The sequence below is a fragment of the Chroicocephalus ridibundus genome, chromosome 1 (genome assembly GCF_963924245.1).
Source record: "Chroicocephalus ridibundus chromosome 1, bChrRid1.1, whole genome shotgun sequence".
Taxonomy (NCBI): domain Eukaryota; kingdom Metazoa; phylum Chordata; class Aves; order Charadriiformes; family Laridae; genus Chroicocephalus; species Chroicocephalus ridibundus.
In genome coordinates, this window is record NC_086284.1 from 148,447,394 (window position 1) to 148,461,703 (window position 14,310).

The following is a 14,310-nucleotide window of genomic DNA, read 5'->3' on the forward strand; positions in this document are numbered from 1 at the left end:
AACTGGAATCTGAATAACTAGGGGAATGTTTATGTAAAAGATTTATTGTAAGAAAATGAGGAAAACGTTCCATTTAAGATTAACCAAAGACACTAATACTATGAAAGTCACAACAGTGTAAGATATCCAAGCAGTAACACCATGCCCTAATCTTTGGAAATGAAAACTTGCCAAAACACTTTCTTAAAATGTATATGTAAAGAGACACAAAGACAAGTTATAGAAAAAGGTACCCATTTATTCAAGGTATGACAAGGATATTTACAGTATTCTTTTGCTCAGAATAAGATCCATCCTCACGATTTTTAAAGCAGCAATTATAAATTACATTTAAAAGGGGAAACGTTCCAAGCATGTTTCTGTTAAGAGATATTTTTACAACAATAGAAACACTTTAAGGCTAAGTCATTTTGACCTTTGCTGCCACCCACACTTATCTTGGCAAAACTGTCTCAAAGACAACATTACCTCGAGGGTAAAGACTATACTAAATTCAACATACAATTTTGTTCCCTCAGATGCTTTTCACAACAGTTCACATGTGACAAAACCTGACTTTTGATTTAAAACAATGAACTAAATAGAAGTGAGATGAACTGCCTACAGCCCGGCATTTCAGAGGGCTAAAGGATCGTATACAGCAACACATTTATCACCTCTGAAAGATATCATCAGCTTTCTTGTCAATAAAGGTACTTCAGCTTACCGAGCAATGTGCTTTCAGTCAGAGCCCCATACTCATGTGGTGTGGTTCACCCTTCCCATCACATTATTTTTCACAAGATAAAAACAAAAATCTGCATGGAGCTAACTTCTAATGTAAATTATGAACACTGTCTGCTTTAGACAGTACTTGATTCCCACAGTACAGACTAGTGTTCTATCAAAGCAAACAAGATGAGGCTGCTAAGCTGCCGTAGTGTTATTCTCTAAGCCATTTAACACACAACAGACCTACGGGAGCAGTTAAAATTGGTTTATCTCTTGAGGTAGAAGCCACAAGTCATATTTACTCCTGTCTGTAAACTATAACACACATGCCATCAGGCAAATATAGTCATTTTTTTGTCATTTATAAAATAAACAGATGCTATTCATTGTAAGTATAATGGCATTTTTTTCATTGAATCATTTTGTGTCTGTTTGAGAAGGAAGCAAATTAAACATTGGGAGTAGTAGGTTGTGGCTATTTATACAGTTGTAATGAGAATAAAACATGTCTCATACAAATAAACTTCACAGCGACTTCCAAATAGGTTGATATATGAGGATTCTTCTTAACTTAAAAGTTGTTTTGGAAAATACCAATTTTAACTGCATAATAAAGGAAAAAAAACCCTACCAAAAAAAAAACCCAACCCAGTCATTAGACCTTTAAGACTACATAGCTACTTGAAATACTACCATTGCATTTTGGTAATTTTTTTAGGCTAACATTTAAGGGGAAAGAAAAGTTAAACACAACAGACCCCCCTCCTCCCCTCCCCAAGCCTACACAAATACAATTTACTTAACGATCATGTTTTGTTATGTGAGGACACTATGTAACTAAATCTACTGAAAGTGCACAATGTTTAACATTCCAATAGAAGCAGAAATGGGACCCTCGCATTAGTAGGGGACATTTATTCCAGGTTAGCTAAGAATCTCTGTAACAACAAAGTTGTTGCTGTGATTGATAGAAGTTTCAAGTTATTTGAAGATAACCCAAGTAACAAAATACATGGAGATTGGCACTTGATCTTTAGTTAGCCCCATTAGCTCAGTTTTCTCCCCAGAGACTCACATACACAGAACTTTAATTTTTCATTTTATTACTGTAAAAAATAAAAGTCAATTTGTAGTTCCAGAGTAAATAAAGAAACCTTAGCTTCAAACTATTTAAAAACAAAGGTTCAAATTTTGATAAGATACATTTCACAGGGTTCACATCAGCACCTTAACCAAATGCATTATTTTTTTGTGTGAACTAAGCATATTTCACCAAGTTTTCATGTTAGTGACAAGGGGCTACATTCTCACCTGGATGCACGTGTAACATGACTCAAGGAGAACAAACTGGAAGGAGTGCAAGTCATTTTCCAGAGTTCCCTGTTGAGCTCTACATGTTTAGAACCAACATTTAAGACTGAAGTTATTAAAGATTGACCTTTTGCATATTCCGAAATGGAAGGCAAATACAATCAACTTACATTTGGCTTTGAAACATTAAGATAACAATGTTTTATTTCAGCCATATATTTACAAATACGTTTACAACAGAACTGTGTAGGGTTTCCTTTCTTTTGTCATAATACACTTAAAGATGAATAGTCATCTTAACCTTCATGCAAAGACGCATCTCTTGTTACACAAGAAGCTTTCTGTTTGTTTTTTTTTTTTTTTCACTCTGAACGATAGTAAGCAGAGGGTTGGACAAGTTTGGGTCACCCTTAAAAAAAAAATGTAGGCCTGTTTGCCTTACTGCACCTTCAAAATAAGGAGGTAAAGTACAGGCACCGTTAATTCCACAAGGGTTCATTGGCTTTAGCTTGTTTTCCAAAGCCAACAAAAATAGTCTTGAACAGTCGTAACATGGGTTATTCCATGACTTTCACCTCTTCAGTTTACTTCCTGAACTCTGGAGTTACTTTCCTAGAAGCATACTTGCTGAGCTTCTTGTCTAATGTATATTGTTGACTATACATTTTAAATTAAACTGTTATGTAAAGAACGTAACAAGCTTTTCCTTTGTACACAACTTAATCTTTGTGCTGAGTATTCTTCAAAAGGATTTTATAAATAATACAGTAAGTTTAGAATCAGTCTTCTGCTCTCGTCATTATACCATGTTGTTGCTTTCTCCGACTTTATCTACAAGCTGTAGAAAAGGAGACAAAAGGTTTTAAGCTGCATGATATTTACGTACAGTGAAGTTAGTCTCAAATATTACTTGCTACTTGCACAGTTAGTATGCAACTGAAAATGAGAAAATAGTACTCACCAAGGTCTCATGATTTAAGTTTGTGAAAATTAAAAATCTTATATTGCAATTGTGTTTCTGCATGACATGTTTTTCTCATATAGACATTAACAGTGCAACATGAAGATGCAACAGAATGAAAAAGGAAATAGAAGAATGCAGATAACACTGCTAGCTTAATGATTAAAACAAAACAATACAATATCAGCCACACATGCATTAGTAGACCAAGTAAGATATTTCAACTGACCATTACTGTGGATTCTCTTCTGAGCCTACGTAGGCTTTGAATAAAACATGTAACAATTATCCTTTTAAAACAAGATTTAACCCCATTATGATCAAATTAAATATGACTAAGTAAGATCAATTGACAAATTAAATATTCAATTGATCATGAATTATGAGCCAGAACTTGGCCTAACTGTAAGATTGGAACAGATGATCTTGAACACTAATTTTTTAAAAAAACAAACCAGCCTGTATACATCTAAGTTATACCCCCTATTAATTTTTTAGTAGTAGCTATTAAAACTGTTGCTTTCAAAACTATGGTTGTAAATACTTGTGTTAAAATACATACTGAAATTAGCACAGTAAAAGTAGTTGACTGAAACATCCTAGATTACCACCTTTCTGGCACCTGTTAATTGTCTTCAAATCCTGGCTATTTGGCTAAAAAAATGGAAAACTGCATTTGAAAAAATACAAATCTTAGTAAATAGCAAGACGTGGCCTGCTGCAGTGGACCTTAATAAACTCATCTGGTGAATGATCATGCATCATAATAGTTTCTGGATTCGTCACCCAAGCTTCAACTTAACATTGAACTAAACTGTTTGCTTTTAGAGGCCACTTTTCATAAATATATCCAAATACTATACAAAGAAGAGCAGTGTCCTCCTCATCGTACAGACAGAAGAGGCACGGAACAGTGGCATGATTCATTTATCTGGTCACCTAGGGCCAACAGTGAAGCAGGAAGCAGAACCCCAGCGTTCCGAGTCACAATCCATGGCTCTTTCCACTTCACAACACGTAAGTGGGGGCAGCTTCTGCAAAGCTGTCCTTTTGTTCCTTTTACATCTAGAAGTCTCTCACTGAGAATGAAGGTGATCTGTATGGTGCAAGAACTATACAGGAATACACTCAAAATCACTGCTCTAAGCTTATATTTACTTTATTTCTCATGCATTTCTACTATGACTATAACAACGGAATAAAAAACAGTACAAGCTTCAAATTTTGCATGAAGTACCAAACACTTACCGAGCTTATACCAGGTAAATTCAAGAGATAGCCAAGAACTGGAACTCTTCTAATAAAGCCAACCACCACAGGAAAGAACCCCCTTTAGGTAAGATATCAGAAGACCGTATTAGTTTTTATAATTAAACTATTCTCATATTGTTATAAAATGAAGAAATAGAAGATATTTTTTTAAACCAAGTTTACATAAAATCTCATAGCTCGTTAGCAACACATTAATTTTACCAAATACATCAACATACATTCAGCAGAGAAAAGAGAAAACCACGAAATTTAAAATGGACTTAATTTTCTTCATAGCTGGCAACCCTCAGTCAGCTCTTCAAAAAATAACTAAAGAAAGAATACCTAACTTCGTCAACAAAACTGATGCTCTGAACTGACTTCTCAAAATTGTCATACATATTTTGAGATTATTTCCTATAATGTAAAAAGAAACTGTCTTGCAGTACCCAGTGTAAAAACAACTGAAGCTAATTCTGAGTAATCCCGTTTGAAACCTTATATGGTACGCTACATCAACTAAAGAAAATTAAGCGTGACAGAGTTGTGTATTCACTTATTTCACAAATTTACGTGAAGTCAGAGGTTTGAATCATGAGCCAGGGGATGTTGCCTAGTATAGCTGCTATGGTGTAGCCCCCTGCCCTGTCCACTTCGTCTTCGCAGCAAGAAAACAAGTTTTCTATGGCAGTATCTCCGCTGTTTGCGGTCAACTGCAGCAATTCAGTTGGTGGTGGCATTCCGAGTTATCTCTTGTTGAGCTATATGTTCCCTGTGTAGATGAAACCTCAGCCACAGTGAAACAGTGAAGTTTCACAGGTCATATCCTCTTCACTACACTGATAGGAACTATTTGGTGGATAACATCAATACCAGCAAGTTTTTCCTGGAGACTTTTTTTTTTTTTAAGACCAGATCATTTCAGTAGTCCAGTAAATTGTGATGCAGGGCACACAAACCACTTTAACAGATTAAAACAGTTGGTGTAGCCAAGAATAAGTAACAGTCAGTATGGGTAGGATAATATTGGTAGCCATAACTTTGTATGCCTGTAACGTAAACAAGGCTCCAAAAGCAGATTAGAGTACCAGATGAGATACTGTCCTGTAATAGCCTTCTCCATTGCACACAATCTGAGCATGTGAAGATATAGCAAAAGACTAAGCCTCTAATGGGAAACTTGTGGCAGCATGTTAAATAAAGACAAGAAAGGACAGACATTCTAGATTTAAACCATAGTAGAATAATAATTGTCTATCTCCCTCTTCAGTCAGATGCATCCTTAAAAAAAAATAAAAGTCTTTGCAATCCTGTCATTTGTTTAAGTGTTCTTGGTCACCAGTACCTAACCGTTGCTTTATGGACAACAGGTGCTCTACAATTACTGCTACAGGGCATATGGACAGTGACTGCATAAAAGTAGTAGTCTAGACATGCAAGACAACAACCTACAAGTAAAGGTTCTAGAGAGGTCTGAACACCTAGCGAAACTGGCTTAGTGATCTAAGAACCAAGACACTAAAAAAGTATAATACAGTAGTTTACATTTGTACTATCTTAGTCTGAGTTGAAGTTAATAGAACTGCTAAATTACTCCTGATAAACATAAAGGTTCTTCATATAAAAGTCCTGGTAATCCACATGACTGGAATCACTGGGGCACACAGAAATGACCATCCCTACAACGTACTGCCCTAAAAAATCCAAAGGTGCATGATCTGGTATTCTTTGGGCCCAAGAAAATTACGTAGTTCAGAGACCAATGATAACAGGCAAGTTTTCTGTTACGCAACCAAACAGCTGGATCCTGAGGAACCATATAAAGTTATGCTTGAGATGCATTCTCAATGCATTTTTAACTTCAGAAAGGAGCAAGTTGCCAAAAACACAATAATGGTCGAAATGAACGAGACGGAAGCAAAACAAAAAGCTTTGTTTGAAGTAGTAACTAGCTAACATTGTAGCAAGGGATTTAGACTCCAAGAACTATTAAGCACTAGAAAAAGATGCTCTAGAGATGTTTTAAATTAAAACAGATCAGATAAATCCAGGTGCAAACATTGTTGACACTCTTCTGGCTAAGGGATAGTTGCACTGACTAGCTGTAACTACTGAGCTCCTATAATCCCTTCTACATTATTTTACCCTGCTAGCCCCTGGCTAGCCCCAGTAGATAATCCATAACTATACCTGCTCAGACACTGTAATGTATAATTCTTTTGAGATCTTTTAAAAGAAGGGGTGTTTAGAAACATACTCCGCTTGCTTTGTACTGGCTGATTAAACTCAAATGCTACATGCAAGAAGTGACAACGTATTCAGTGATATACTGTGATTTTCAGAACACTTGCAGTGACAGAGTTGAGTAATAGAGTAGAAAAATAAGCATATATTAAAAGCTAAGTAAACATTTTCAAAAATATTTAAACATTTTATCTCAACTAAATACAAGATTAAAATACAATTTTACTGAGTGGAAAAAAAAAGCACGCCAGGAGAACAGTGGTTTGATTTTGATTAACAAGAACTTATTATTTAGCCAGTAGCTGAACACTTCAAAAATACTTTAGGGGTCTGTTACTAGATTAATGAGCATTAGTGGAACAGTCTTCATCTGCGCAGAAGTCCAAGAACAACTAAAAGCCTCCCTTCTTCCTTATTAGCATATTTTGTGCTTTGTTCTGTTCTGAAGTATGGAATTTCAACCATGGAAATAAAGATAAAATATAGATATACAGGTTGTAATAAGTCAAATTCTTTCACCATTATAATTGCATTTATGAAGAAGTTAAATGACACGTTATGTAAGGTATGACATGTATGAAGATTGCCATTGAAAAAAAAAAAATAGGAGTTTTCATCTTTCCTTAACTCAGTCCAGATAATGCTAACCCAAACCAGCAGTTCTGACACTGCTGGGTACAAGCGTTAATGAAACATGAAAAAAACATGTTTTCACTGGGCTGAAACAACCTAGGATGTTTGTAACCAAGGATTTTGCCCCATTTGTAAAAGAAAAGAACAAACCTCCCACCAAACAAAATACTAAGTATCTAAGCTGCCTTTTTATGAGGAAATATTTAAACTTTGCACTGCTAACAATTTGGGCTCACAGGTATTTTGAAGCTTTACAATGCTTTGGTTAGACATAAACAGCACTACCAAAGTCAGTTTGATATATGCCTCAAACATTAGCCGATTTGGAGAAGCATTAGCAAGTCTTGGAGAATTACTTACCAACTTTACACCTCTTGTAAATGTAAATCAACAACTTTATACAAAATCTATCAAAAGCAAACATTTAAAGGATGCCTGTTTGTCAGCTGTAATGCAGCAACACTAAACAAATACATTTATGTCTAGATACACCAATACAGAAAGGTATTTTGAAACAAGTCTTACCTGAATAGTAGGAAGAACCCATAAATTTCAAGGATCATTCCTATTAAAGGCCAACCAATGAGAACTATGAGCACACCACCCAGGAAAAAGCCCGTTGCTTTCATTTTGTGTTTTTGAAAGAAGAATCTGAATGTTCTTTCTAACCCAATAACAAAAGACAAGCCAGCCACAAATAAAACCTAGAAAAGACAAAAACCAACCAAATAAAAAAAAAGGTAATTGTATTCCTAAATTTAGGACGTAAACATATATAGATTCTACAAAATTAGATTGCTTTTCTGGCACAACTTCTTTTAATAGCAAAAGATAGATGGTGAGAAGGAATTTACTAGTGATTTTCTTCTGTAAAGTCTATCTTAAAGCATTTGTAGCTAGCATTCAAGACTCTTCTCACAGATGCTTAAAAAGTAAAGAGTCTACCTTTGTGGTCTCTGATAAAAACAATCACGTCAAAAGACCTGTGTTATATCTGTCCTGTAAAATAACCACAATCATTCCCTACAAGTAGCGCTACAGCTTAGTACCACTGACAGCAAAGGTTCCTAAAAACTGAGGACATGTTACAAAAGCACCTCTGTTCTGTACTACGGACATCTTCAACAGCTTTTACTGATCTACTGAACAGTGCAAAGCCAAAATATGAAAACAGCTGAAGAGCATTATCAGTTATCTTACTCATTTGTTTTTATTGGCTTTTTTGGTGTGGTTTTTTTTTTTCTGTGTATAGTCTTTCTACTGTTTACTAGTTCCAATACAGACTGAACACCATCACACTAGTCCCAATTAGTTATAACTACTTCTAATGTCCTTTAGCAACAGGACTTGTAATTATTTCAGCTTGTAAGCATACAGCTGGGCAACATCTTTGCTGCAAAGGGGATAGTATCTCAGATTTTACTCAAGATTACAGATGAAATTTAAGTTTTGTATGTTATTTAACAAACCACTTTCTTAACATATTTTCCCCTTTCTGATATAATTTTTTTAAAAACTTTCCAGTACCTTTTCTTGCATTATTTTTGGTTATCACATAGCCTGTCATTGTCTCTTCCTACCTATGCTTTCATCATTTTTCCCTAAACAGGATCTCATATTTCCACCTTACTTTAGGAAAAGAAAAAATAAACATTATTTTATTTTTTACTCTTCCACTATACACTTCATTGATGGTTCAGAACAATGCTTCAACTAACGCACCCAAATTCAAATATATGTTTTTCGAATTTTCCTTCAGTGAATCTCGGTATTTGACTCTGCTGCCACTGAATGAAACTGATCAGTTTTGACCACAGACTTCAAGACATCAGCAAAAGAGGATGCGAACCTCTGCCAGGCTGTGCTCTTGGCTGGCTGGCGAAGATGAGAAAAGCAGAGACGCAGAGATTATCACATTCAGAAAGCACTCTGTCATTTTATATTTGCTTTGGATTGGGAATTTTATGTACCAGAACTAGGATTTACTTTCTATCCTGCTTTAAGTGAAAACTTTGATTTGGTAAAAACTGAAGATATTAAATGTCTATACTGCAAAGGGTGATTGGGTCTTCTAAACCCAGACAATCAGCAATTCATACTTCTTTCTTTCCTCATAAAGTACAGCAAAGCCACATTTGCTAGCTGTACAAAACACTTCTCTATTCTTACCCAAATAGATATGAAAATCTGACAGTTATCTAACAAGGTCACAAAAAAGAAAGCATTAGTAATCACAGCCAATCTAAAAATCTTATTTGCAGCAGCATAACAACCGTGGAACAAGCTGCTTCTTGTCTGACCAACATACCGCAGGCCTGACCTGGGGGTACAATCTTTAGATTGATGTGAGCTGCTCTAACTTTAATTGGGAAAAATGATTCACTTGTATCACTGAGCATAACTCTTCCTTTATACCAAACTGCCATAGTATTTTTTGTGATCCAGTTTCAAATTGATAACACATTGTTCTATATTTAGTTTATTTTTAATATATCATATACTTAATTCTAAGCAGTGCAGAATATAAGACTGAGCAGCGGGCACTTACATTTCCAATAGCCAGAAGAGCTTTGTCAAAGAAGAGTATCATTCCAAAGAAAAGGAAAAACACTCCAAACCCTGTTAGTCCCATTCCAATCTCTGAAAAAGAAACAAGTTTACGCATGTAACAAAACTTGGTACGAGGGAAGACTGGCGCATAAAAATTGTGAAAAACAGTTGTTTCTCACAAAAAAATTGTGAGAAAAGAATGTCCAGTGTACAGACATTTTAAACTTACAGAAAAACTCAGCCTATTTTATGACCACCTAAAAACTTTACCGAGTGTACAAATACAGCAAGTCTTGCAGACATCAATTACTTCAATAACAGACAGAGAGATCTTTGCAAGCTGCTTATCAAAAGAGTGCATATTTGGAACTATACACTGAAATTGAATGCAATACGAAAGCACGCATGCATATATACATATGGCAAAGACAACCCTTTTGATTTACTGGTAGTACGCAGACAAGGATTGTTTTGTGAACAGATAATGAAATTTTTCCATTTGCAACTCATGCCATTATGTTTACTGCAGTAACACAAGTACCCTGGTCCTTTCCATCCTCCTGAGACCTCACATTCCACCTCCCATGATCTTGCATAGCAGTCCCACTTCCCCTAACTTCTGGGCTGAACACAACTCAGGTCAACGCTGTAGGCTCTTTCCAAGTTACACATGCGCTGATGGCTATTAAACACTAGCTTGGGTCTCCAGCCAGTTACCAGTGTTCACAAAACCAGTAGATACTACATACCTTTGCATTCTGCCTGTCTGTAAAGGTTGCTCAAGAAATATTAGGAAGGCAAGAGTAGGATGGAAGGTTTGCCTGAGAAACTGGGCTAGAAATGCCACGCTGATTAAAGCTACCATTTGACAATAGCTTCTAAGGTATCTTGCAGACCATACTTAGAAATACATCCTACTTTTAAAATTAAACCTCTAAGGCCTTCCTTTGACTCTCAGGCAGACTGTAATAAGAGAGAAATAACAGGAACAGCAGCAACACTGCTGCAAAAAAATCTTTCCATTCATCCACACACTCACCCTTACATTATTGCTATCCCTTTGCCCAAAGAACTTAGAAACCTACAGGATACATAAAAACAGCTATCAAAACCAGCCGTAATACTATAGACAGGCTGGCAGCTCAGTTTGCTTCTCTGTGTGGATATATATATTTTTTTGAAGATCCTAGCAGTTTTGTGTCTAGCCTGAAACAAACAAAAAACCCCACCCTCACTATCATAGCCTTCACTGCTACTGCTAACCAGATCTACTTGATCATTTACTGTTTCTTGAAGAGTTCAGGAATAAAGAAGAATCACTCTGCCTATTCAAGAACTTCCACTTAGTTATTGCAAATAAATTTCAAAACAACTCAGAGTGAAGAGATTTGTTACTGCAACATTCAGCTTCCCTAACTTCTGCAAGGCCTCATCTTTCAGCAAAGTTGCAGATCACATGGTCTTAAGTCTGTAGTTCTACAGTATTGCTTGCCACTTTAAACTTTTGCTGTGAGCATTTTAACCAGCCAGAATTAAAACTACTAAGTAACCTGCTACAATTGATTTACTGCAGACGTTCTCAGTACTAGTTTATAATGAAAAATGGGATTGAAAATTGTATTTTCAACGAATCTGCTGACTGAAGGCAATATAACAATTGCAATCTGCCCTTTTCTCTAGTACTCTTTACTTTAGAAGAGCAGAAACAATCTGTATTCTGGAAGGGAAACATTAGGAGGCAGGACTCCAAAGGAATTACCAGCTGCCAATAAGATAAATATGCAATCATGGGAAATGAGCATTCATTCCTCCTGCAAACACAGTGCAAAGCAGGGATCTCGCAAGAAGGCAGAGGCCAACTCCCAACAGCTGCTGCAATTACTACTTCTGTATTCACTTCAAACATGCTTGTAATCACCTACTCCTACATCAGATTCACTTTAGAAGTCAACCATATCCTCTGGTTAGTGGAGGGAAAAGAAAAGAAAAAAGGAACACCATTCTCATCACCCCAAAATTACTGCTGAAAGAAGATGAGTAGTCCAGGACTACTACTCTGTTGCCAGTATCTCAGAATATGTTACTGACTTGATTCATATCAGAATTTGGAAATATATTAAATATATTTGATCAGCATTCTTAGAGGAAGAAAAAAAAAAAAAAAAGGCAAGCACTGACATTTTGTCAATAATCTTTGCAATAATGAACTAGAAATTTTTATAGAGGGTGTGAACTATTTTTAAACGCTTTCTCCTGCGCCAGAAGAGCCTTCTCATATTACTCAAATACAACTTTTCGACGCCTAGAAATACGAACACATATTAGCCATGTGACACTCACTCAGGGTTTTTTAAAAGTTATTATGATTTACTGAGAGAAGGAAGCAATGCTTTTGCACAGCTTATGGGATTTCTGCAGAAGCATTGAAAGAGTACTGCAGCACTGTAATCAAAACGGCTTAATAAATATTAATACTCAAAATGAAGATACATTGCTTGTGAAAGTTCAGGGAAGACAATGCACACCCTCTATCTTTTGTGTACAAAATAAGAATGGAATCGTGCACTATAGGCTCTCAGAAGACAAAAATTACAGGTTATGAGAAGTTTCAATTTTTAATTATTATTTTGCTAACAGTAATTTTAGTATTGAAAAATTAGTTTGGGAAAGACTAAGTGCATTCTTTTGCAATTACTGGTGATTTATAACACCATTCAATGAAACACTTAAAAACGGTCTAGACTACAGATCAAATTTGACTTTCCAAACATCAACTAATACCACAGTGGTCCTCTCCAGGTATTTATCACACGATTTCACCCGTGAGTGAACTGGTGGAAAAATATTTTTCCAAACAGCAGTGACTTTAAAAATATCTGATGAAATACCTTCAGAATTTCAGAAAAACAGTGCAAAAACTAGAAAACCCCAAACTCTGCAGTATTTTACTTACTACTCTTGGCTTTGTCGGTTAAAACCAACAGAGTCAGCACTGGAGTTAGCTGAAGGTCCCAAATGAGGAACTCAGAAAAGAAAAAACAGTGAACAGATCTCCTCTTTCTGAAGAGATTTTTCTTTTTTCCTCCCAATGAATACTCTGGGGAGGAGGACAGGAGAACAGGCAAAAGCAAAGCCAACAAGAGTTTAATGAATCAGAAATATAAAACTTAACCCCAAGGGTTAGTTACCATCCCAGTAACAGAGCACAGCACCTGAATTTCTCAAGAAGTCATTGACCTTGAATGCTGCTAACCTGCTTTTCTGCCAGTCTTCATCATTGTCCTTGACAGGCTCTCCAATACCTCTGTTTCCAGTATCCTGCTGTCCAGTCAAACTTTCTTTTCTACGTCTTTCACATCTTGCCGCCCTTCATAACTGACACAACTGTGCCTACCAAGCAAGCCCATTTCCTTTCATGGCAACCACACCAGAAATGCCTTATAAGCAAGATGTTAGCTTAAATCAAAGACCTAACATTCTCCTTTACCTTGCAGTTTGAACTCTCATGGACCCCTTTAATTTGTTTTCTTTCTATTTTCCCTTTCAGTGTCTCTATTTCCAAGTATTTCTCTTCAGTGAAAAGAAAACTACAATCACGTACAAGTACTACTTTACTACTTTTTTTTTTTTCACTTCAGACTGTCTGGTCCTCACCTTAAAAGCCCCTCAGTGTCACCTGCAGGCCTTCCGCGTCATAACAGAGATTAAGAAAACCGCAGTAAGGCCACTGACATGTAATTAAGTGATTCCAAACCACCGATGTCCACACGGAGGCATACTAGAAGACTTTAACTAATTGTTTCTTTTGCTTACCGTTCAGCTTTCATTCATTCTCGCCACCGTCACCCCGCGGCACCCCTGCCAACACAAGAGGGCTTACAGCCCCACACAAACGACGCCGGCGGCGGCAGCGCTGGTGGCAGTGCCCTCCTGGGAGGAGCGAGCCAGCCCTGCCGAGCGCTTGGCCCTCTGTAGCCCGGCATCCCGCCTCACTCTCCCTTTCACCCGGCAGCTCACGGTACCGCCGCCAGACCCGAGGCCCAGGCCAGCACGGGTCGAACAGCCCCGACCAAGCGGCGCTGCCAGCTGAGCACCGCCCGCGCCCTCCCGCTCCCACCCGCGGCTGCTCTCCAGCCGTTGCCCACCTCGGTGCGGGACACGGCCGTACCGCCGGCCTTCCCTCGCCTGCACAAGCCGGACCCTGAGAGCCACCTTCCCCCACCGCGCTCAGCCCGAGTGCCGGGGCCCCGAGCGGCCGCGGGCCGAGGAAGGAGACAAGCTCTCCACAGGGGCGCTCCGCCACAGCGGCCCGGGGCCCTGACCGCTCTAACCGACGCGCCACAGGAGCGCGAACAATAGGCGAGGGTCCGGGACCGGCGGGCCAGGCCCACCGCTCGGCCGCCACCGGGGTGTCGTGTGTCCGTCCCCCATCCCCCGCCTCCCCGCTCCACGGCTTGGCGGCGCCCAGCCCCGCGACCCCCTCCCCTCCCTCCGCGGGCTGACAGCGACGCTTACTCTGAGTGTCCGAAAGGGAGATCATGGTGGTGGTGGTGGTGGTGGTGGTGGTGGTGGTGGTGGTGGTGGTGGTGGTGGTGGCGGCGGCGGTAAATGCGGAGGGCAGAGGAGAAGCGACAGCAGCTACAACAGCC

General features: G+C 38.2%; 1 protein-coding gene across 2 annotated transcripts; it reads right to left on the bottom strand.

The window, feature by feature from the left end:
• Positions 1–217: 217 nt before the first annotated feature.
• On the bottom strand, positions 218–14,232 carry GOLT1B (golgi transport 1B). Of its 2 annotated transcripts, XM_063358155.1 has the most exons (6): positions 14,177–14,232; positions 9,660–9,751; positions 7,637–7,815; positions 4,232–4,313; positions 3,213–3,246; positions 218–2,860 (listed from the first exon to the last, which is right to left on the bottom strand). In XM_063358155.1, the coding sequence occupies exons 1-5, from the start codon at positions 14,199–14,201 to the stop codon at positions 3,238–3,240; spliced, it is 387 nt and encodes a 128-aa protein (XP_063214225.1). In that variant the 5' UTR covers positions 14,202–14,232; the 3' UTR covers positions 218–2,860; positions 3,213–3,237. The 2 variants fall into 2 exon arrangements, with proteins under 2 accessions (XP_063214225.1, XP_063214216.1); XM_063358146.1 differs by lacking the exon at positions 3,213–3,246.
• Between the last annotated feature and the right edge of the window lie 78 nt (positions 14,233–14,310).

What these genes read in the sequence shown, in the direction of transcription:
- GOLT1B (XM_063358146.1), bottom strand. Translation starts at nt 14,201, where the DNA reads ATGATCTCCCTTTCGGACACTCAGA. An exon ending in CTCCCTTTCGGACACTCAGA is followed by an intron (nt 9,752 to 14,176) that starts GTAAGCGTCGCT and finishes TTTCTTTTTCAG; the next exon opens with AGATTGGAATGGGACTAACA. An exon ending in ATTTACCTGGTATAAGCTCG is followed by an intron (nt 2,861 to 4,231) that starts GTAAGTGTTTGG and finishes CCTTTTCTACAG; the next exon opens with CTTGTAGATAAAGTCGGAGA.